The sequence below is a fragment of the Mycetomoellerius zeteki genome, unplaced genomic scaffold (assembly GCF_001594055.1).
Source record: "Mycetomoellerius zeteki isolate Tzet28-1 unplaced genomic scaffold, Tzet1.0 scaffold81, whole genome shotgun sequence".
NCBI classification, from domain to species: Eukaryota; Metazoa; Arthropoda; class Insecta; order Hymenoptera; family Formicidae; genus Mycetomoellerius; species Mycetomoellerius zeteki.
The window spans coordinates 1,479,954-1,506,025 of NW_017257841.1; the positions used below are offsets into that span (position 1 = coordinate 1,479,954).

Consider the following 26,072-nt stretch of genomic DNA (forward strand, 5'->3'; position numbering starts at 1 on the left):
CGTAATTCAGTTATTAGTTCGCCATTGACATCATATTGTTTATTGGGGGAGATATGTTGTTTCATAAATAATTAAATTGGTAATCTATATTTTTAATCTACACGCATGTGCGAACGCTAAGAAAGGAAGATACAAGTTTCTTTGTTTTCTTAACAAATAGCTTTGCCAATATTTAAAGATTATTTATATCCGGTATTATCATTGATATAATATTTATTGAATAAAAATTAATCCTCACTGGAAATTAATTAATAAGTAAATAATTTTTAGGATTTTTCTAGAAATATTGAATCCATTAATGATTCTTTTTAGCTAATACGTTGTCCACAAATAGTCTTATGTTCAATATTTTTGCCATCAAGATGACAAAAGCACTTGATTTTATATAGTTGAATGATAATAAACTTATATTGTATACAATCTTTTAAATATAAAATTATCTGATTTACAATTGCATCATGTGAATTTGAAATCTCGTGGTTGATAAATTTCAGACCTAGAAGCCAAATACAGAATAGTACTTAATAATAAAAGAATTTATAACTCTGAAAATTTAAAACTTTAACTCCATATAGTATATACTTTCTGGATGAATAAATATAATGTTTTGTAGCTTCTTATATGGAAGCTGCAAATTTTTAAGAGATATAACATATATATATATAAAAGTAGATAAAACATTTTTTATGAGATATGAAATCTAGAAATTTTAAAATTCATAAGTTTAGAACAATACTAAAAACTCGAATGTCAGATGCGAAAAACTTTAAAAATAAAATTTGAATATTAAATGTAACAACTTTAAAAATAAAAGTAAAAGGTTAATGCAATTACAATAAATAAAAAATTTATAGTTTTTAATGAATGAAACAAACAAATAAAAATTTTTTTAATTCACAATTTAATTAACATTTTTCCAATAAACGATATCAAATGTAAATAGTTAAACTCCGATTTTCTATTATATTTTTCTCCCATTTGGGTTAGTCTTCAATTAAAGTTTGAAGGGGAATTGCAAGTGCATAGAGTCCAGAATGAAACTGATACTTGTTTCTTTTTGGGAAAATGATCGATATTCGATCAGCCGGCATAGACCACGGGATCTAACGATCCTGAGTATAATTTGTTAGGCAATTAAGCTATATACAAACGGGTGCGTTATCCTTAAAGGAGATCGATATGTCTCGTTGGTTGGCCGGGGAAGACCGTTCCGATGAATATTCTCTTTTTATCTTTCCTTTTTTTTTCTTTTTCCTCATTTATTCTTTTGCCGATAATGAACCATTGGTCAAGGCCATCACCGTTCCAGAAGTTGTTCTTGAATTCGTGTCAGAATTTAGTTCCAAGGACGAATCCTATAACAGAATTATGCAAAATGATTTAAATAATGGCCTAGAGAACATTTATTTTGGAAATTGTGAGATATTTGCTATAATAGTAAGATAATACAATATTTCTAATAATATTTTTAATATCATAATTTAAAATTATTGTATTCTTTTATTGGATTATGAAGCTCTATTTAAATTATGAAATTAAAATTTACATATTAGGAAATGTAATGCTTCGACAATTATAATATATCCGTGGTCGTTAGCAGAAATCAGAATGATATGGTTTATCGCGCGTGTGGAAGAAAAGGAAACTGCGATGACATCACTGTTGTCGGCGTTGTCATAGTCGTCGTTGGCGTCGACAACGCCGATTTACGACGCTTCTGTTAATATGCACTCAAGAAGTACGAGTCTCTATCGTGGATGACTGCTTTTAACTGCTGTGTAGCGAAAGCGACGTCAGTCATTAGTACTATGCTGGTTCCATTACGATCTTTACGCTCTTTACGATCCTCCCGACACGTGATCTAAGTCGATGTTTCTGTCATCGTGCCATTTTCGGTTGTGCATCGTGTTAGAGAATCGCGTTCCTTTATCTTTCTTATTGCTTAAACCGCGGGTTTCTTACTTTTTATTTTTATTCGTATTGCAATAGAATGAATAAAACGTATGAAAAAGAGAGAAAGAACACTAGGCAGTTAATAATACGATACAATTGCGAAGATATATTAATTAGGGATTATTTTTCCTAATTAAACTTTATATTTAAATAATTTTTATATTTATTTAAAATATTATTTACTTATTTTATTCATAATTTATATAATATAATTAATTATATAATTTATATAATATGGCAAATACTTTTTACCATAGTATTATAAATCCTTTGATTAAAAATGTTTTTGCCATTATCAATTTCTTCATATGTCCTTAATGCTGTTTCTCGAATGCAAAGTAGAGAAAAACTGAAAACTCACAATGCTGAGAGTATGCATGATGCATGCCTGCGTAGTGTTCTCGACGTGGATCAATTCGTCGCAGTCTTCGTGATCCAACCCGTTAACGTCAGATCGAATCTTGATCGGCGACAGAGCCGCTTCGTTGTCCGTTGACTTGCCACTGTCGGGGGACGGTATTAACTCATGTCCATCAAGTTCCTCTTCCTCTGCGCGCTCTTCGCAATCCGTAGCCTTGATTTCCTGTCATAGATTCCATAGATTAATACTGTTACGCGAGATTATCGCAGACGGGAAACTGATTAACGAAGGTATCTGCATTGCAATCATTTATCCTCGCAACAAGCTGCAGTGTATGGTTATGATAGGAAGTTGCAGCAACGTTACGTATTGCTGCGGATGCTCATTTGTTAATAAGCGACGTGTTACGATTAACATTAGCGATTTTATCATCTAAAAAAAATACCATTTTTCTCTGTCAATTCTAAAATTTAGCACCCCATATATATTTCAAATATAGCAGCGTTTTCTAGAAAAACTTGGTACGACAGAAACACATTTGATTAGATTTCGATTAATCATCCGAATGCCGTTACAAAATTTCATACTTCCTCTGTATCCTTTTTCAGACGGGTAAACTTTTCTTTCATGTAATACATTTTTCAGTAACAACGCTATCGCGTTTTTAGTACGTAAAAAGAAAAAAAATTGGTTAAACGAAAAATTCTTTATCCTATTATTTTGTACAAAAGTGTATTAGATCCTACGAGCGAGTAGTTTCTGCGATATTTAACATCAAAAGTACGATTTTCGGTTTTGCTATCTGTCGATGGGAAAACTGTTAAGGGGAGAGATGGTGAACGAGTGGCGGGAAAATGCCATCACCCGAGGGGGCGCGGAAAAATATTACTTCGTCATATGTTTCTCTGTCGATACGTCAACCCCAGAGTTAGCCTCGATGGAATCGACGTGTTTCGCGTCGGTCACTGGGGTTGCTTTTGCCGAGTGCAAGAGCGCACATACCCCCTTACTCCAGTTCTATACAACTTCGTGAAAATCGTGCACGTCAAGCGTCGTCGAGAAGACTGTCTGCGTCGTCGTCCGTCGGATATATCTCGTGTCTCAGACGATGCGTATCGTCACGATGCCTCTTTGTTGTTTCCTTGGATCGCCTCGTGATGCTCCGATAAATGTGACGGAAAAGTATGTGTCGTTTTGCAGAAATGGAAAGAGAAAGAGAGAGAGAGAGAGGAGAGAAGGACGACGTTGAAATGAACTGCGAAACGACGAAACTGATCTTTTTAGAACGATTGAGTTTCGATACCGGCGACTTATTTATTGCATAAGAATTTATATTAGTTGAACAAATCAAATCATATAATTAAGAAAATAATGAAGATAATTTCGAAACAAGTTTGGAAACTAGATATTCTTTACGATATAAAAAATTCCGAAGGTTTAATCTAGAAATCTATTTACCGTATTTAAATCGTTTGAGAGTTCACGATAAATAGATATTTTTAAATATATATATATATATATACATATTTCAATAAAATATTTCATATGAAAAAAAATAAACTTTGGATTATGGCTCACCAAAGAGAGAATTGGATTATTGATAACATAACATCAATACTACAGAGCAAGTAATTCAATCGTCGGTTGGTAATGAAACGCAAATTAATTAATGAAAGTGAGAGAATATTACTTATTTAAATGATCGGCCGTCGCGCCAGGCTGGATAACTAGGTACACCTACGGGACAGTCAAATATTTCCGTTAATCTCACGTTTTAATTACTCGAGAAATGCATGTGCGACGATAAAACAATTCCGGATATTCGTTAATGACAAATACATTAAATATGATCTGAGAAAATAGAAACTTTGTGAGTCAATATATATACATATATATTCCTCGATTAAAATATATTACGATATTATATTATTAAACAAATATGCAACAATAATTAAAGAATTACACTGAACCAACATTGCTTTCGCTCTTACCACATTTTATTCATACTGATTCTACTCTTTCTTGCTGTTGAACGAAGAATTGGTTCGGAATCCTAGACATCAATTTTGTAATTTAAAATTATGAATTGTATTTTGACTATCAGATGTAACTTTTTGACTGCTTGCGTAATGTAGGTCTGATATTTTTCTTTACTATGTTATGTATCGATATTTTCTTCCTCAAGAAAAGAACGATTTTGTTGGAAATTTAAAAATTAAGTTAAATCTGAAAATAATTTTATTAGACCTTTAAAACAATTCTATAGAAAACTCCAGCCTGATAAGCAATGTGAAAAGTTTTGACATTTTAGCAATCTAATCAGTTTGAACTTTGAACGTCTTATATAATTATTTTGACAATTTAATAAAATTATTTTCAGATCTAATTAAATTTTTAGATACTAGTAAAATCGTTTCTGTCGATTTTATTTTGTAATTTTTACGGTTAAAAGGATTAAGTTAAGTTCGAAACGGTTCCATGAGTTTTTTGTTATTATTGTGAATAAAATATTAAGTCATTTATTTTGACTCATTAAAATTTCATCTTAAGTTAATTTCTTTATTGCTTAGCATAAAAACGAGCGGTTTTGAATTTTAATTTTTAAGATACTATTAATTTCACTGAAATTATCAAGCAATAATCTAATTACAAGCAATAAAAAGTAAAATAGACATTCAGTGATTAAAGTGTAAAATGTCTTGTTTTGAATCGCTTTGCCTCGAGAATTCTGAGCTCCCCTTTTACAGTTGTTCGTTCCACCCTTCGCCATTCCCGAGGCGGAAACTATTAATTCTTCAGTTCGGGCTGCGCGATTTTGTAAAATATTGCTGCATGATGTCGGCGTAAATAATAAATCTCAGACAGGACGTAAGAGGAGTGAGAATTAACCTGGAAATCCTGCGGGGAAGGCGACGACTCCTTCGGCTGGTCAAGGCTAGGGCTCCGTGACGGGCTCGGCGCTCTTGTGCCCAACTCGTAAATGTTGATCATGTGAGCTGCCTGGGCATGGACCATCAATTCCCAAGCACTTGGAAAGGATAACTTGCAGAGGACGCAGAGCAATGCCGTCGTCGAGTCTCCTGTTCGTACGGAAGCGCGGGACGTTAATAAATAATCTAAAGATACCGTAGTGATGTCACACAGCGAGCCACATCGAGGGCAAAATAAGACTGATTTCTCGAAACGATGTCATGTGCAACAAATAAATATTATATTGCTCAATAGACTTTTATACAAGTTCCGAAGCGAGATAATGCATTTATTAGTGCTGTCAATTTAATCCTCCATCGACAATGCGGGAAATCTTTTAAGACACATCAAAATTTTTTTATTATGAATTTTTAAAGAAATGAATAGATAGTGTGGTTCAGTATTACTAGCTACAAAAGTTTGATCATTGATATTAAGATTGCATATATACAAGTAGTCAAATGTATTCTTTCCTTGCAAATACAAATAGAATCGTATCTGTGCCCTCAGTTCATCAGACCCATGTTGCAGATCACGTAAGATTTTTTGCAAACAAAAATTTAAATTCTTTTTCGTTTTATATCTTTTTGTGATGCTAATTTCAATAAGTATATAAAAATTTTACTTTTTCAAAATAGACTTATTAATGTTTCATATCATTTTTTCACTAATATAATTGCAAAATCATCATTTATGGAGATCATGAATTTATCAGATCATGAAATACTCGAAATTGAAGAAACTCCTTCAGACAGACTTGTTAAATTAGAGAAACGCAAAAGATATTCATTTCGTCAAAATGATAGAAGAACTATGTACTGCACCTTATATTAATAAATCGAGGAGAGCATTGTATATATATTATTGTACAGGCTGTACCATATAATATTTTTATTTTGGAATCTTTGTACTCATTTTGATCAAAATAAAAAGAATTTAATATTAATTTGCTATAAAAATATAATTTTCTTAAATAATAAAATCACTTGATTCTTTTTACTCATAAAAATCTTTATTTCTAAATGTTCAAATAATTCAACCTTTTAAAACCAACATCATTATATTATCTTTTTTCTGAAGTGTATGTAGGTACTCAAATATTGTAGTCTAAAAAGTTTTTTTTCATTTACTCATAAAAATTATGAATTTTTAAAATCGTGTCACTTTTTTTGAAACTTTTACATTTAAATTTGTAAATAATAAGTAAAATACAAAACGGCTTCTATTATGGTAAAAACGTGTTGTTAAAAATTTTACAAGTATATACGAATTTTTTCAGTTTTTATATATAATCTAGAATAAAAAGATTTGCTGTGGGGATTCAGATTGCAGACTATAATTGAAAATTTCACATTGCCGGTGGAGGGCTATGTTGTTTACAAAAATGTTCTTCGTTTAAGTTAAATTTGAGTCAATACAATTTTTTTATTAATTTTGTCTCATTTTGTCCTTTTTTTGATTCAACAACATAATTCGAGCCGCCGTAAGGAAAATGGAATTTGTACGTAATATGTTTATTTTTCTTTTAATAAAAATAAAATGTCTAAAATTGTTTAATTTACAATAATGCAACACAACAAAACACGCTCATTTAATACGTTCATTTTAACGGAATATGTAAAGGATTTTACGCGGTACTCATCTCTTGTTTGCGTAATTTAATTCGCCATGCAAAGAGGCATAAATTTGCTATCAATTACGTCAACCAATTAATATCAAATTTAATGAATGTAAGTAATCTGTTTTAATTTAAATAGAAATATAAGTTCTGATTAAACAACACAATGACATCGTAAAAAGTTGTCCAACTATTAATTATGATCGACGAGAATAACCGCCGATTAAAATTGTAGGCGATGGGCAATTATTAATTCTGGATCTTCCGGTGGGATTCGGAGCGCGTTTACGTACCGGAAGGAGGCGCCTCGAAGTTTATTTCGAGTACATACTTGGGGCGGCTCCGTTGAAGGTGTGACATTTACATGTGAACCGCAGCTTGCAGTAGTTCCGCTTGTGTTCCAACAGCTCCCCGAGTTCCGTGAACATCTCCCTGCAGTTGCCGCAGATCAGTATATCTGGATTGCCTACGACATACCTTCAATTAAACCCAGCCTTCATTGCTCGACAAGGCTTTGGGACTCCGTGTTACAAGGAGCTAACTTATAAACTTAGAGAATAATCATTGCATAATGATAATAATAATGATAACATTAATTTAATTATACATATATACCATGATTTTGCAATGGAAATATAGATATGTCGAGATACTGCTTCTAATCTGTAATTACACGCTGCAATTATACGCTGAAAATGACTCAAAACGAAGCCGGTACGTTTCTTGTAATACATCACCTTTATATTATAATTATGAATTTTAAAGAAAATTTTATTATTATTTAACATTATTATTTAAAGAAGTAACACATCTTTAACCGCGATAGATTCAGATAGCCCTTGTATTAAGGTTTTAATACCTAGACATGTTGATAAATTCACCATTTCGCCTTATTAGATCCAAATATTCGACTTTGAAGAAGGAGAGAAGGTGAAGCACATCGCAAAGCTAACAACGAAAGCGTATTGTCTCGAATGCAGTACTTACTGTACACTTTAAGTTGATTCAAGTCGGGTATCGTGCCGGTGTTTGCTGTCAATTGTTGTTTCTGTAGCTTCGGATGCTGTGCTCGTGTCGGTGGCATCAAACGCGGCCGTTTTAACGGCGGTGCTAAGCGCGGCGGAAACGCGGTCGACGCGTAATAACTGTAAACAGAAGGATGTTTTGCAAAATACATTAGTATGTGCTTTACGCCAGATTTCTGCGTGCATTCACATTCACACTTGCATATACACACATATATACGCGCATATTTTTGTGTCTTCCTCCCCCCCTCTCTCTCTCTCTCTCTCTCTTGTTCTCTGTTTTTACAACATTGATTGTCTTTCAGCCTGTTGTTACTTGCTCTTTATACTTCGCATTCTAACATTATATGTCTATTATTATTCTTCTCTTTGATGTTGACAATTAAATAAGAGTCTACATCGACAATTTCGTAAATGAACAACCGTATAAACCGTTCTGCAAACGAGAACATTTCCTTGAATATATTTAGCTATACACACGGTGGAATAAATGTACAGCATTAAATGCATTTTACAGAATCGCGAGATCCCGCAACGAGAACTTCTTTAAAAGACTTCCCTTTGTCGCAGTATGTAACACGCCGCAACGGTGTTGCATGTCATTTTTATTTCGTTATTTTATTTTGAAGAAAAAACTTTAATTCCTCTTATAATGTTTCGCGCTTTCCTTTCTTTTTCTTCCCTTAAATATTTTATTTAAATGAGAAAAGTGTGAACAAGTTGTAATCTTTTGTAAACAATCGAACAGAAACGTAATGTATTCAACTTTAAAATAATCATATTATCTCTTTAGAATAATTGTGTTATTTAATCAATGAGAATCATGATACACGTATATTACTTTTCTATAATGTTTCAATTAACTTTGTTATCAGAGAATTCTGCTAAAATTGGAAGCGTCAGCTTTAAGGAAGCTAAAGCGATTGTTGCTTTAAAACTTCGAAGGTAGAAGCACGCGGTAAAATAAATTAGATTTGAATAATTCAGGATGTATCCGGTAATGCGGTTCCTGCGAATTAAGATCGAATTACCTCGAGATTTTTCTTTCGACGGTATCACTTTGCGAGATAAAATCGCACATCGTATTATGACGGAAGAGGAATCGATATTTCACGCATAATAAAAATGTGAAAATGTCACGCTAATTACACCGTAACTGGAAATCGTTTTTGGAGTTTTGTGAATCCCCTCGTGAACAATCTTCTGACGAACACGTGCGATGATAATTATTCTATTACAATAATAGAGCCGTACGCTCATAGTCCATTAGCAGCAATTGGTGAACGGTAACGAGGGCATATGATATTCTTATTACGACATGCAAAATATCGAGAATATCATGGTAGATGGATTTTGTACGAGATGAATTTCGCTTTACGAGAATAATGCGGAATACACGCGTATGACTTTACAATGTCAGAGTTGCCGCTTGCCATAAATACTGGAAATGCAAATTTGTAAATTACCTTTGCACCTCGTTTTATTACTAATAAGGCGAACACGTTTCCGCGTACCTTTGATTGGATTTACGATGCCCGAAATTTTTTATCCGTTTTAAAAATTATAATTCAAAATTAGACCGATGAAAATAAATCAATTAAGAAATATAATCTTATTTTCAGTCAATTTTCAACGAGATTCTTAGTGCTTAATAATACTAACATGTAAACTTTTGCAAATAATTTTTTTTTTTCAGTTTTAAATCTCTCTGATTTTTGTTGGACTTTAAATCAATCGCAATTGCAATCGTAATTTCAAACTAAAATATTAATATCTTAAATTAGATTAATTGTCAATTTTAATAATGATGCTAATAAGTTCTTAAAAACTTGTGAATAATTTATTGCGAAAAATATTATTATACTTCACAGTCAGAGATTTTCGCAATAAATTATTTACAAGATTTTAAGATGATTATTAGCATCATTATTAAAATTGATGATCAATCTAATTTAATCCTATTAATATTTTAGCTTTAATTTGCGTTTTAAATCTAATAAGTTTATAAAGCTGAAAAAATGTATCTGGAAAAATTTACATATTAATATCTATTATTAAGTAAGATCCGTTTTGACCGAAAATAAAATTATTTCTCTTAATCGTTTTATGAAAAATTTCCCTTCCCCCTCCAAAGAAAAGAGAATAACACCGCATTGTCTTTTTTCAAAAACAAATTGTGGACAAATTACACTTTTATGGAGCAGAAATTTAGGGAGATTTAATTTAATTTCTTTATCTCCGGCGAGTATGCGGGGATTAAAATCTTTACTGCGTCAGTTTATCCTCAGATTATGTTTACTTTTTTATTTTCTTTGCGTTATACTTTATTTTCTGTTCGTTTTAAATCACCATCAATCACGCCTTGATGTAGGTATATTTAACCGCTAAATATAAAATTGTCGATATGAGACTCATCGCTCACTCGATCTCGCGTGTCACATGATTACACAATGTGCTTGTGAAATATTTCGTCTTTTAAATACTTGTATTAAAACACGATCCATAAAGTACGAGATCTGTCGTTTTATATTAAAAAAAGATCGTGTAACATGTTTTGTTCGATGTGAACGAAAGCTCACACGAAAGCCCTCAGATCGTAAATAAATAAATAAATAAATAAATAAATAAATAAGATGTCTACACATTTCTTTGGAAGATTTTTAATTATTGATTTTCTTGTTTGTTTATAATGCATTAGGCAACGTAGCAGTGTCTCGACATTAAGTACATAATGAATAGGAATCGGAAATGCCTTCACAGCGACGTATTTGCTGAAATCAGATATACATGCTACTATATATGTAAAGCAATTCAATCATGTCACAACAATGCACAGAAAAGTAATCGATATCTAGTTCTCTATTGTTATTATTGTATCGGTTTCGTAGCCGATTTCAACGCCTTCCATGGAAACAAAGTCTGAATCCTGACAATAAAAATATCATGTTACTGACATATGCCAATGCTCACGTCGTTACTGTCGGGCACTGCCGATTCCTATATTCTCTAGAAAATTTTAACGTTTTATTTTCCGGTAAAGATCTCAAGAAATTAAAAATGTCACCAGAAATCAAATAGAGCTTTTATATACTTATGGTGTGTATACTACAATATTTTATAATTTCGACTTTATACTATAATACATTATTTTATACATTTGATTCGAAGTGTTCGTAACTTTGATTCGTATACATCTTTTATATTTTAATGAAATAGACTTTGTTATATAATTTATAGGATTTGTTCCATCCTTTCTTGAAGGATACAACAACCGATGAACGCAATAGATCATTTTTATGGTCTCGCGAAGAAAAACGAAGGTGTTATTTAAGGATTAAACTAGTAAAGGAGGTACAAAGGAGTGCGCGTGAATTCGTGCCTTCTTGCCGTTGTTAAAAGTTCTTTTAAGACGAGTTTCGCTCTCTTCCTGGAAGTCGCGAATAATAGCAGAGGGTCGCGACAGGCGAAAAAGGATGATCGAGAAAAAGTGGGAAAAAACCTACAAGGCATCATCTTCGACGTTGTTCGATGTTGTTCCCTAGTATGTTTCAACAGTTTTAACATGTTCCGAAGTACCATCCAATTATCAGCCAAGTCAGCTGTTTCCTTCACAGTAATTACTCGACAAATCTTTGTAGACAAACTTTTCTAAATTATTTTCAGATATTACGAACGTATTTGAATGAAACATTCGACGATCAAATGTGAGAGATTTGCACGAAGTTAGAAATTAAAAGAGTTTTACGGTGTTGCACGTGATACATAATTATAAACTAAAGCACGAATGTGAATAGGAAAAATATTTTTTTGTTAAGTTAAATTATTACTGTATACAATACCAAATATTTTATTTTTTAACTATTAAAGTATTTTAAACATTTTTCGAAGGATATGAGGAATTTATGTAAATCCAGTAATACGTACCGCAAGATTTTAATCTTGTCTCTATCAATGTGCCCTGTATTAAAGCTATGAGAACGTTGTATTATGAGTGTACATTGAAATAAGTTTAATTGAAATAAAGATTTATGTAATATTAACTTAAATAATTAGCTTAAATTTATTACCTGTTGTAGTAATTATATGTTAAAATGAGTTAAAGTCCGAGTGTGCGGATATATATATAGGCATACAAATTGGGGGCACATTAATAGGACCATCGCCGCTTAGAGGGACAAAAACATGTTTTTTATTTTTATCAAAAACATTATAAAGTATTAACATTGTTTTAGATTAAAGAAATATTATAAGAAAAAGAAATAGTTGAAAAACCGATATTGATTTCAAACAGATAAAATTAAAGCTACAATACTTAATAATTTATTCAACAAGCAAATATTGGCTTAAAGGCATATTATTAGGGACAGTTACCCTAATTATTAATTTTAATTTTAATTTGCCTCTTTTTGTGTAAAAAATGTTTGAAGCCTTAAATGATCAATTCTTACAGTTTTCCAAATTGGATAAATGTCTAATCAATTATCAACGTATCTAGGTCGCATATGTAAAAGTCCAGTTATATTAACGTTACGACACCATACATCCATCCATTTTGAGGCTTCTAATTGCCGTAATAGACGTAAGTAGGTTAGTATCGAACATATTAGATCATTCTTACATACATGAGTAATTTCTATCGTCTCGAATCGTTCTTACCACAATGGAGAGAGAATAATATGCTACATAATTTAATTTATCTCGGCTCGAATCGTAGAGCAGATCTCGTGAATTTAAAAAAAATCGCAAAAATTTCAGAATAGTACGTGAAATATCCAATCTCTCTGTATATAATATTCCATGTTATTTTAGATTCCATACTGTTTAATCGAGCGCGCTCAATCTCGGTCCGGGGACGACGTGCCCGCCGAAAAACGACGCCGACGCCGGCCGTCCACGTCGTCGCGTCTCCACTTTATACGACGGCGGCTCTCGGATATGCATGTATTCAGATTAGACAACGCGGAGGGAGAATTTGTCGGATAAATTCAGCCGGGGGTAGTGGCCGGGGGCCGGCTCGCGCTCCCTCTAACACACTGGATTTCATTAAAATTCATTCGGCGCGGCAAGCTGTCACATGCGCCACGGATGTACAGACGGACGAGCGAGCTAATAGGCTTACCGTGTTACTACAAAAGGCGCCGAGCCCCTTCTCTCACTCGAGCGGATTGTGCGCTGTGGCCATATAAATTAAATATAAATAATGTACACCATGTAAATTGAATTAGATGACACGTGTCACGCTCGCGGTCACAAATACTTTATACCTACATGTACATCTGCTGAAAACGTAAACGATCGTTAAAGCGATTATTACCGGATTGAAGTCCGGTAAATTAATGTAAATTGAGTGGATCGAAAGAACAAAGGGTCAGGTTGCTGACAATTTGCGAATCCAAGAGATCGTTGATGTAATAACGATTTCACGTGACGTATAACAAGTTGATCACATGTCGCGAGCAACAGCAGTATCGCTAGCTGCGTTATTTCTTATTCCTCATTTTTATCTGATCTAACGTCAATAAATCATGCATTTTTTATCAGATGCGTTAAGACATCGTCACAATGTACGCTCGGCGCGGACAAAACCAGCCGGCTATATTTTACTATCGCAAGTATCACGATTTCCGCTCATCCCCCCAGTAGTCATAAATAATATTTCTGTCGGTGGCCAGGTCGACGTTTTCCCGCAATTATTGCGTCTCTCATAACCGACGTCATAATTCTATACCATAACGAGGCCATTCGTAACCCTCCAATCCCACCCTCCTCTTCTATTCGCCTGCTATCCACTCTTCCACTTCATTCTGACATTTTTTTACGCGCGTGCGACCTTTTACGGATGACGGCGACTAATGGCAGCTGCGTTGCAACAAATACGCGGCGAAGCGATAAATAAATGTAATAGCGGCGGAATGATAACGACGTGATGACAAAAGCGTTGTAAAATCATCAAGCATTATCTCGTTCGTTATTTGTAAACCGTTGCATTTCGCGACTACATTTGAACGATATCCCAACTAGCTTTCGACGATGCTTTCAAAATGTACTTGAAAAATTAATGATTTTATTAAGACAGAATACGTGAAATAACGTCCCTCATGGTGATCCATTTTAATTTCCACATTTACTGCTAAATTTCACTTAAAAGAACGAACATTCTCCAATTTAAATTTAAACTCAGCTGGAAAAATCCGAAAAACGAAGAATTCAGACAGGGCGAACGACGGCGATGGTGACGTTCGAAGACGAGCCTAAAGAAGGTCGCCAATAAATCGGCAGATTTTCATCACGGGCTAACTCTCTCGGACGGACGTCGGCCAACGAGCACTGTGATTGGCAGCTCTGACAATTATTTGTTTTCCACAAATCACGCGGTGGCGCCGACGTCGTTCTTCTACCTTTTCTTCTTCTATCTTTTCGTCTTTGCTTCTCTTTTTTTTCTTAAAATTTCTTCGTGATTCGCATCTTACGGATTCCCCACTCGTCACTTTTCTGTTTCTCCTGTTGTGAGCAATCTTTCCTCTATTAATTAAAAACGTTTGAATTGATAATTGCATTGCAAATGTAAACTTGATCAATACTTGCGAATTGTGGTTGATTAAATTTGTACATTCTAAACGTCATCGCATAATGTTAGGAACCTCGTGACACTTATTAACAACCTGTATAGGTATTTCGAGACGGAGAATTTTAAATTTGATTAAAAGAGAGCGAACGTTAAAAACGAAGTTACTAATTGTAAGTATAAAACGTTCTAAAAAAGTAAGTGCGACAATAAATTGATCGATATTCAATTTAAATTTCTTTTTTTGCGTCTTGAGATTTTTATACTTCGGAACACGAGTTGAAGTTAACTCGTTATTATAAAATTATGTCTTTATGTTTCAACTACAAAGTATTTCAACTCTGATTCCTCATTATTTTTACATCCTTGCATTTTCCTCCGGTCGATTACTTTTTATTACCGCTTAACTCTTCACAACAACGAGATGAAATTTGTGCCTTAAATAATTGAATACTTTCTTACAGTATTTCACGTCATATATTGAAAACGTACCTAAATACCTCTTTATGAATAAGATTTAGACATCAATATTGTAAAAGAATCAAACGAAATTGAAGAAAACAAATTAAGTTTTTGAGGATGTGATCTCGAAGCGGTATATGTAAATAATACATTATTAAAATAAATTAGTAGAGATGAAGGTGATTTAAGAGAAACACATACACGTGTAATTCCGATATGTTTTTGTACGTACAGAAGCGATGTTATCACGATCGATTTTACATTACATCCTCTTCTTTCACCGCCCACCGCATTTCATCGTGCGAATATTAATGCCGCAATTAATTTCGCTTAAATCGCGATAGAATATTTCGGATTTTTCATGAAAGCCAAATTATGCGCACTGACCAACAATGGCGCACCGGCATTGATCCTTCCGACCTCTCCCTCCCTTCCTCCTCTATTCCTCTTTTTGCCCGGGTGCCATTAATTCGGTACGATGTTTCGATTAAATTGCAGTCTAAGCGCGAAGAAGTGAAAAGCGTTTTGTGCGTTTGACGCGTCGCCAATTACGCGAGACGTCAAAATAATGAAGGTGGATCGCGTTTTCCACGATTGCCAGCTGCCAATTATAGCTTTTCGCGGTCGTGTTTGTCGCCCTTTTCCGCGCCGATATTAATAAATCATCATTGAAATTGTTGTTGCATTGTCGTGCGATGACCGAAACGAGCGCGGATTTTGATGTTGAAATTTTCACTAAATTACCGATTATATGCGCGTGATGCGTATGACGTAATTACATAATAGAATTATTAAATGTCAAATTTGCAAGAAAATTAATTAAATTAATTAAATTGATAAATATGTGTAAGACAAACTTTGAAAGCTTCCAAAATCTTAATATTCGATTGCTATTTGTATTCGTGTCAAATTTACATATAGAACCTACTGTATTTACATATAAAACCTTAAAACACAAAACCTTACACAACAAACCTATTTGGCCCAAAGACAAATAGGTTTTTTATGTAAGGCTTTAAAGTTGTATATGTAAATACAATAGGTTTTGTATGTAAATTTACATATTAATACATCTTTGTAGAATTCATATGTAAATTTTACAAATGAATATATCTTTATAGAATTCCACTTGTATCTAATGCACAAGATTAAGCATTCTTATGATTAGTTTTTTAATATATAGAAAATATTTTAATAAAAAAAATATTTTTATTTCAATACACAATAAATATAAAGAAATTGTTTCCAAATATATTTTACTGTTTGATTACTATTTATATTTATATATCTGTATTTACATACGTAAAATATTTAAAATGTTCAATAGTCTCTTTTACAATTGATGTGCATAAATAAGCAACATGAAAATACTGAATATTTTTCATATAATGACGTAAAATTTTCTAAGCTTTAATCTATTATGAAATGTTTGTGCAGACATAACGAACGCTATATTTGCGATTGATCGCATAAAAGCAGACAAAATGATAGGGAAAAGTTTAGGAAGCATGAAGCGGCCGTTTACTTTCACGAGGAAAACTTTTAGCGTTTAAATTCAGCTGCGGTTTCTAGAAATGATTAAAAACATCGATCGTAAATTATCTTGGTGACCATTAACACTCGAAGTGCTATTTCGCAGGTGATAAAGCGTTAAATTTATAATAATTAAGAATTCCTAATAACGCGATCAAATCATCGCAATAATACGCAGGATATCTCGGTATAAAAAAATAAAGTTTTTTTCAAAGAGAGAATGATTTAACTTAAGACACACTTTCCCAAGACGTCCATTAAAAAGCACTTCGACAAGGGCAAAAAGTTTATAATCATTTTTCTTAATTATGACATATCGTTTTCCTATCTCAAAAGTGACAACTAAAAAAATTAAGTTTCTCAGAAAAAGGAAGAAATAATTTTTCAATTCGACACAAAATTATTGACAACATGATCAAATATCATTTTTACCATTTTCGTTTCACAATCCTCACAAAAATCACTTTTCTTGAGTTGTGATGTTTTGACAATGTTTTAAAAAAATAAATTAGTTATTTTTTATGATTGATAAGTTAAAGTTTACTTGAGTTATGTAATAATAACTCGAAAATCACATTTTTTTATATTATGTCGCTATTTTTGAAGTAAGGGAGCAATATCTCTTCATGAAGTACATATAAGTACAGCCTTGGCTAGAAATATTAAACATCTATATTTTTTTCGTTTATCTGGAATTCTTTTATCTGTATTGTTACCTAATGCCTATCGGCGTTATACATAAGTTTAAAGGATTCTTGAAACAAAGGATAATTTATAGCAAATGCTATAACATCAATTTTTTAACAAAACTTTAAATAATGATTAATGAGATACATTTTTTATCAAAAGGCAGTATATATTATTAAAAAATGCACACATAAATGCGAATATCTTTAAAAATATATATGTTGAGGCTGTTTTGTGACGTATTAATTGCAAAAATTTGCTATTACTATTTAATAATATATTGAAAATTACCTCAGCATGGATAAAGATCAAAGCGCCATCCCCCACATGTGAAATTCATTGCATATCTATAGCTACGGATATATATTTGCATAAATCGGAACGGCTTGCGAAAACAAGTTAAATATAGAAGCACATCGCTAGTTTTTAGCTTTTGCAGAGTCGAATGTCGAATGCATTTTACATTTTTCAAAGGGATGATGCCGTGTAACTTCACCACTGTAACTTGATTGGTCGCAGCGTCGATTTCAAAGTTGATAATTGACTCGCTCGCGAAAAACACGGCTGACCAACCTAGTATTTATTCGTATTCGGCATTTTTAAATGTTTTCGATATCGGCAAATAAATCGGATAATAATATCAAACAAGTGTATTAGAAGAAATAAGTAAAAAGTTCGGAAACGAGGATAACGCAAAAATAAAATTAATTATTCTTTTTTTTTACTTATTTATACACGGAGAGGAATCATAAGGGACTCATAACCATAACTCATAACCAATGAATATAGTTAAAGGTTAATTCATAATACAACTATATTTTTTGCATATAACAGCGATCTTAATAAATACATTAATCAGTCGATGTGTGAAATGCAACTACCTATACGATTATTTCTAAGTAGATATGGTCAGATGAAGCACATTATAAATTGCACGAGTATGATGATATAGCTATATTAAGTCCTTGAAATAATTGCTGATTTTATAAATTAAAATATGTTCGTGCCAGCTAAAGTATGTTTTTAAGGCATAAATAAAATATTATTTATGATATATATATGCCTACTGCAGCTTTACGTGTTCCGAATATACAAGTATGATCAGTTTAGCTGTACATATACCATATGGTACTTCGAATAGAACGCGCCCAACCTGATTTAAACAAATGACTCATACCTGTGATCATGTTTTTGGCAACGCATTATGCACAAGTTGCGGCGTTATTTTGTGAGACATTTTCTGCATAATAAAGTATATATTACATTTACATTGTATTTTTTATATTGTTTAAGGACTATACTATTCGTACTGTCTAAATCTGAATCAATGGATAATTACTGATATCAGTGCCAAGATATGCTGGTAATCAGTGAATGAAATATGAGATCCTTAACCTAGCTAATTTTTATTATGTGACTTAGCTTGTTTTAGTGTATAAATTTAATGAATATGGCATTGGAGTATTTATTGAATTTATGCACTAAAACAAGATTATGTGGTAATATCACATAAAGATTATATGGTATGATTATTCTAACTATATTCTCTTGTAGGTATTGATTATATAGTATGGCTATTCCAACCATATTTTCTGAGGGACTGTACTATATAGTATATATAGTGGGATTATACTGTACATATCCAACTAGTAATACGGTACAATTACGCTATTGTAACAATTTATATAAATTAGAAAAATTTGAGAACCTCAATGTAAACTGATGGATATACTACACAGTAAAAAAATGTGTGTATTTGTGTTGGAAACGGTCCACTCACGTTTGTGTTGACAGTTTGTGTTGAATTTTTTAATATATTCGAGTTTTATTTTAACATGAAATTGATACTCAATGTTTCTTAGTGTCAAAATGACACAATTTATGAATAAGTGAACAAGTAACATAAAAATAATGTGTTTTAAAACGTAAATTCTAAGATAAATGAATGAAATATATATTAATTTAACATATCATAAATGTTAATTTTCTGAAAAAAAAAATGTTCCCACGATATGTTTACAAATTGTGTCGATATTATCTTTCTTTGTATTTAATCTCTTGCATAATAATTGTGTTACCTTCTAACATGTTCATCTGGTGTAAAATTAACTCAAAAATTTGAGTGGACCGTTTGGGACATGCGATTTATATTAAATTCAACACATGTTTTCCAACTGTGTATCATTAAAAAAGTTAGGTTATCCATAATTGTATAGTGCAATATTAATACGGTAGTGGCTATAATATTAAGCATATGACTGAATTAACCATATTTATGGCTAATACTTTTAATCTTTTCTCTCCGTGTATAAAGAGAATATATTTAAACTTTTTAAAAATATTTTTCTTTACACACAAACACATATTGAAGATTATTTTTAATCTTTCATTTTAACTCTTCATTTGCTTTAAATTTAATCATGATTTGCGTTAATACTTATCGCAAAATCGCCCATATAAAAACCGTGATGATAACAAAGCATAAGTCTGTGGTCATTTTATAATGATGATACTCTCATTTCCGTAGCGTAGAATTAATTTCACGTGGCAATAACGCTTAATTTGACGCGGATAGGACGTGCATTAAGCGATGCACGATCCATGCACTTAATGTACATCGATGGGGATCGAGCGTTTAGGCCGATGCGATACCGACGTCCCGACGTCGAGGGTCAAGGGACGTATCGATGGCACGCGATTAAGCTCTCGAAGTCGCGAAGGTGTCTTGAGAGACATTCGTCCCTAATTAATCTTCCTCGCTCAATGTACAGCATCGGGCATCCCGATCAAATGCCAAATTAAATAGGACGTAACATGGTTTGTCGAGATATCTACATAACAGGTAAAATAAATAAGTAAAAAGAAGAATTAACTGATGCAGCAAGTAAACGGTACCTATTTATAAAAGAATTCTGTCGTACCTCGATGATAAGTTTAGAAGAAAAGCAAAAGTTAACACGTTATTACGACGAGCGTCGCATTTGTCAAAATATTGAATAATAATATACATCAAGTTCGCCGTTGCCTTGTTTACGTATTTTGTTCGTTATTTGTATCCATGTAATAAAGGCATGATACGTCGTTGTGTCTACTCTTAAAAAGGGCACGTAAAGTCGAATTGAATTTCAGAGCTGCCCCTTTTCCGCGATACTGATTGATGCTCTCGCTATATAATGTGCTTATTTCGTACCGTGAGAAACTGTCAGCACAGAGAGATTTCAAATTTTAATAATTCGAACGTTGAAAGTAATGTAATATTTAATAACGTTGTGTAATTTTACTGTTATTTATTTTTATAAAATAAAAAAGTAAAAAAATAAAATCCCAACGTTTGTCTCAAACTTGTTTAACTTTTCTCTATACATATATTATTTTATTTTTTTATTTTTAATTTTTTATTTCCTTGTTTTTGTTAATTTTTTGATTCTAAAACTTTTATATTTAATTTTATATTTTTCCTAATTTTTTTTTTTAATTTTCTTCTTTATCTTTTGCTTCTCAATTTCATTCGTTCATTTTAACTTCTTTGTGTTATTTATTTTTCTTTCTCATAATAAAGTATAATAACTATTCTGTTGCATAATAAAGTATAATAACTATTCTGTTGCATAATAAAATATCAAATGTACAAATAAATAATTGATTTGATCCAATGACGCATCTATAATAGTAAGTTCTATTTTATGAGCTTTGAACATGTACTGTGTATGTGCGCGAGCGTCCCTTTGTATTCTATCCACAATAGATGCTTCAAATTGTAACGATTTATATACGATTTATAGTATAGCTGTGCAAGCTAAGAAATAGAATCACTTGCGCAGTGAAAAATCAATGTGAGACTAAGCTGCAAAACTTATATAATTCCCAAATCAAAAGAAAAATATAATATTTATAATATTATACCTACATCATACACTGTTAGATGCTCTCTAAATCTGAATCAGTGGATAATCACTGATATCAGTGCCAAGTATGCCACTGGTAATCAATGAATGAGATCCCTAACCTAGCTGATCTTTATTATGTAATCTAACCAACCTTGTTTTAGTGCACAAATTCAATGAATATGGTATTGAAAGATTGAAATTAACATGCAGATATCAGTATTTTAGTTATATAATGCTCAAACATTCTTCCTTTTTTAATTGAACTTCACTGATTATCAGTGCCAAGTATGCCACTGGGTAATTAGTGACTATCCACTGATTCAGATTTAGAGAGCAGTATGAATTTAATAGTGTAAGTAAATATTATATAACTCGCAGTAGACAATTTTGACACAATCATTTTTTATGTATATTCCAAAGATAGTATAATCCTTTTTTTAATATATCAGTGAAACCTGAACAATGAAAACAAATGACATAGAGCGTACATTATTGTGTTGTATGTATATAAATAAATTCGATATTAATTTCAAAATCATTACGTTTTTATTATAAAGAATGATTCAACAAACTTTATAATCTCAAAAAGCTAATTTTTATTTGTAATAGTTCAATATTTTCCACGAAGAACGTATCTCATGAAAAAATTATATTTTCAATTAATACTTTCATAAAAATAGCATATTTACTTATTTTTCACTAAAAGAATTCCTGTCTGGAGAAGAATATCAGAAATTAATTCCTAGATATTTTAAAGGTTTGAAATTTAAGAACTTTTGCAATTTTCATTGCAATTAGAAATCGGATAATAATGAATATTGCAAACTATGGATATTATACTATTTATATATAATAGATATCCTTTGAAAGCGTAGAATGATTTTATTTAACAGTTTTCTTTCAAAATTCAATATATAAAGCTAATCGATTCATTTTAATATATCTGTACATGTATCCGATATGCATATATAAACACAAAAAATACTTTTTATTTAAATTAAAACTGATTTTTGTTAAATTTTTTGTGAATTTTTAACATATCCGAATTTTAAATTAACATAATTAATGTAATTGTTATTTCATGTTTTGTATTACTGATATTCAACATTTCTTAGTGTCAGAATAACACAATTTATGACTAAGTGGACAAATTGTCTAAAAATAATGTATGTTAAAACATTAATTCTAAGATAAATGAATAAAATATGATAATTTACATATTATAAATGTTACAATAATTTTACTGGAGAAATATGCTTCCACAATTTACTCATAAATTGTGCCAGGGTCACATTTTTGTGTTAATTTTTTTACATAATATTTATGTTACTTTCCAACACATTCATCTTATGTTAAATTAACACAAATTCGGGTAGATCGTTTGAGACACGTGAAATGTGTTAAATTTAATGTAAAGTTTCCTCAAATGTGTATACTTTCATTATCAAAGTTACATACAGTACGTGACACATCACAAAAAGGGATCGTTGGAAATTTAGTGATAGAACAATAAATTACATATGCACTTCTCGCTTATAATCAGTTTAACAGGACCATTGTAAGGCATAAATAACTGTGTCTGCATCTTATCGCCGAAATCGATCACGGGCTGCAGTTGTACGCGCAATTATTGCTCGGCGCAAAACCGCGCAGGTATAACGGCGTTCTTGTTCTTCGCGCAGTTCGCATCTACCGGGTGACAACTAATTCCCGGCGAACCCAGTTAAGCCTTTCTCGCTGGTTCCCGCGCGTAATTAGAAGGGACAAACTCCGAGGTACGCGAGTCTTCCGCTAATTTGCATTGGTTTAACAGCCAGTTTCAGACTACTTGGCGTCGCGTTACATGGCTATCCTCTAATTTGGGAGGACGACAAACGAGAATCGCAACACCTTAACCCGCCCTCTTTTATTATAGATAGATCATACCTTGCGAAATGCGACTTAAATCTCTTTTATTTCTCATAATCCTTCCATATTTCATATATTATACATATATATAGGGTGTACCAGTAGAATCCGGACAATTTTCAAATTAAAATTCCTGCCATATAATAATTCGTCAGCCGGCAACTAGACGACATTCAAGTAAGCCTGATCCATTGGAAACAAAAACATAACTTCGTCATGGCCGAGTTGGTTAAGAAGTATCCAGAATATAACCGGAGAGCCGCGATTGCTGAAAGTCTTCACGCTGGATGCACCGTGTCCGAAATAATAAAGTTCTTTGGTTACCCGAAGTTGATGGTTTACAATATTATCCGTTGCTGCGCGACTTCCGAAGGATCCGAAGAAGGCTCTTATATGCCGGTACGGACTTCCAGGTTAGGGAAAAGACCGAAAGGACTACCAATCTCATCGAAAAGGCATAAAAATGCATTTCCGATGACCCTGGAATCTCGATTCGTCCTTAGAGAGCATCTGTCTCACCTTTATAACATAAGACATGTATCTGAGTCTCTTCTTCTCATGAACAATCCGAGAGGTCGTAAATACACTTGTCTTCAAAATAGCCGCTAATTTCCGAATCGAAATCCCAGGATTATCGGAAATGCATTTTTGCGCCTTTTCGATGAGATTGGTAGTCCTTTCGGTCTTCTTCCTAACCTGAATCTTCCGCACCGGCGTATAAGAGGTTTCTTCGGACCCTTTGGAAGCCGCGTAGCGACGGGTAATATCGTAAACCGATAACTTTGGGTAACCGAAGAACTTTATTATTTCGGGCACGGTGCGTCCAGCGCGAAGACTTTCAGCAATCGCAGCTCTCCGGTTATATTCTGGACACTTCTTAACCAGCTCGACCATGACGAAGTTCTGTTTTTGTTTCCAATGGATCAGGCTTATTTGAATGTCGTCTAGTTGCCGGTTGACGAATTATTATATGGTGAGAATTTTAATTTGAAAATTGTTCGGATTCTACTGGTATACCCTGGTATAATAAAAAATTTTATTAGGCAAAAAAAAACAACTGCAGAAAAATAAGGTAATTGCATTCAATACTCATTTAGGATGCTCCTATATTTGTTTTAGACATAAATTAGATTCTTTTACGAAATGTGAGTTATCAAAAAGATAATATGAACACGACTTCAAATTACTTAAATAATTTCATAACGACTAACTCTTGTTTTGGTCATATTATTATAGATACGTGAATTATCAATGTATATGTGATTAACGTGTACACTAATATTGTTATGACGTATTGTCTATTATTGTTTGTTAATAAGGACAATTACATGGTACCCCGTATTCTATCATAATTACATATGATTAATAATGCCGGCTATTACTTATTAATAGTGGCGATATTATACATCTCGGTAGTAGCTGCTCCAGTATCGTTATCATTAATGGTGCTACTTGATACGGTATTATAATTTGCATATCGTAATATCGTATCACAAATTTGTCCCTACCTTCAAGTACATTAAGCTACTAATTATTGAAAAACATTTCTCACGTGCATTATTAGTGTAAATGTATATTATATTATTATGCGGAATGAAATTATATATCGTAAGCGAACAAATTGGTATAAAGAGGGCTCATTGTATTAATTATTAAAATTTTCAATTGTAATCTTGTAATTAGGAAACTAATATAATTCTATCTAATGTTTGAATTATACGGAGCATTAATCAAAACACTGCCAATAATCGGGGAGACATAAGCTTCGGTACTTCTCGTTCTCCATTGCTATCTCCGGATTTAGGACTGACATCTTCCCCTTCTTCCTTATTGACCGCCTTTTCTACCATACAAATTTCATACTGTGTTCCTGCAAACTTTATGTTGCAATAACGGAACGCCACTGGCAAAGTCAAAAATAAAATTGACAATTTACGGCGGTTGTACGATAAAACGAACGTACATATAAGATGAGCCATGTTTCTGAGAAAAATTGCCGATTTAAGAAAAGTAGCTATATTTGGATAATATTCTGATAAGATAGAAAATAACAAGACGATAAAAGATTAAAATTAAAAATACATTAAAAATAGAATATATTATATTTAATATAATTAATAAATATAGTCTTAAAGATAAAAGTTGTACGTAATAAATACCTTATTTCAATAGAACATGTGTTCTTGCTTACTATATAGAAATATAGGAGAATAAATAAATGCCGATACATTCCACCGCAATGAAATTAACCTCATTTGTGCGCAATGAGTCGCAAATTGTTATTCTCAGTCGATAATCCATAATTATTCATTACGCTCATATAACCATAAATAGTAATTATTAATTTAGCCCAGCGGCAGCTTTTTGTGCACATTCGATCGAATGACACTTTGCATTTGTTCAAATTACGAGCCAATCTACGGTGGCACGCCTTTGGTAATAATAATTACTTGTAATGAACGTTTATTATGCAAGAACAAAAGACATACGTTATAAGATGTTAGTAATTGTTTCTCATAATACTTTTCGTATATGATATCGTAAATAACATTTTTAAATAATTAATAAAGATTTATAATATATTTTAATAAGATACAATGAAAAATATAATTTAATATACGAAATTACGGAGATATTGTATCGGTTATTATATACAGACAATAAAACTTATTAAAAATATAATACGAGGGGCACTACTTATATTTTGAGCCTTGGCAACACTGAGTGTTGTCAGGTGCCATCTGACGTTTCCACTAGAAAGTTTGACATTTTTGACCATAACCTTCTTCAGAACGTTTTGTTATTTGAGCGCGATTTGTATTGTTTACAGTCACTTGAGAATTATGTCTCAGCGAAAAAATGGAATTAACTCGTGAAAATTTTCGTGCAATGATTTATTACGACTTTCGACGTGGATTATCAAGACAGGAGTGCATCGATCAACTTACTTCCACTTTTGGCGATAAAGCCCCATCCTTTGCCACTGTGAAACGCTGGTATAACGAATTTAATCGTGGTCGCCGTTCGCTCACCGACGAAAGTCGTGAAGGTTGTCCAAAATCAGTTGTTGTGTCAGAAAACATTGATGCTGTGCAAAAACTAA

The 26,072-nt window shown here is 32.3% G+C and overlaps 1 protein-coding gene across 1 annotated transcript in view; it reads right to left on the bottom strand.

The window, feature by feature from the left end:
• Positions 1-954: 954 nt before the first annotated feature.
• Positions 955-26,072, bottom strand: part of LOC108729893 (uncharacterized) — an 88,872-nt gene continuing 63,754 nt past the window's right edge. The window contains exons 4-8 of the mRNA XM_018459247.1: positions 7,890-8,047; positions 7,234-7,368; positions 5,204-5,394; positions 2,315-2,536; positions 955-1,355 (exon numbers count right to left, since the gene is read on the bottom strand). Of these exons, the coding sequence (XP_018314749.1) occupies positions 1,260-1,355; positions 2,315-2,536; positions 5,204-5,394; positions 7,234-7,368; positions 7,890-8,047 (802 nt within the window). The 3' untranslated portion in view covers positions 955-1,259. The remainder of the gene's footprint in view (positions 1,356-2,314; positions 2,537-5,203; positions 5,395-7,233; positions 7,369-7,889; positions 8,048-26,072) is intronic.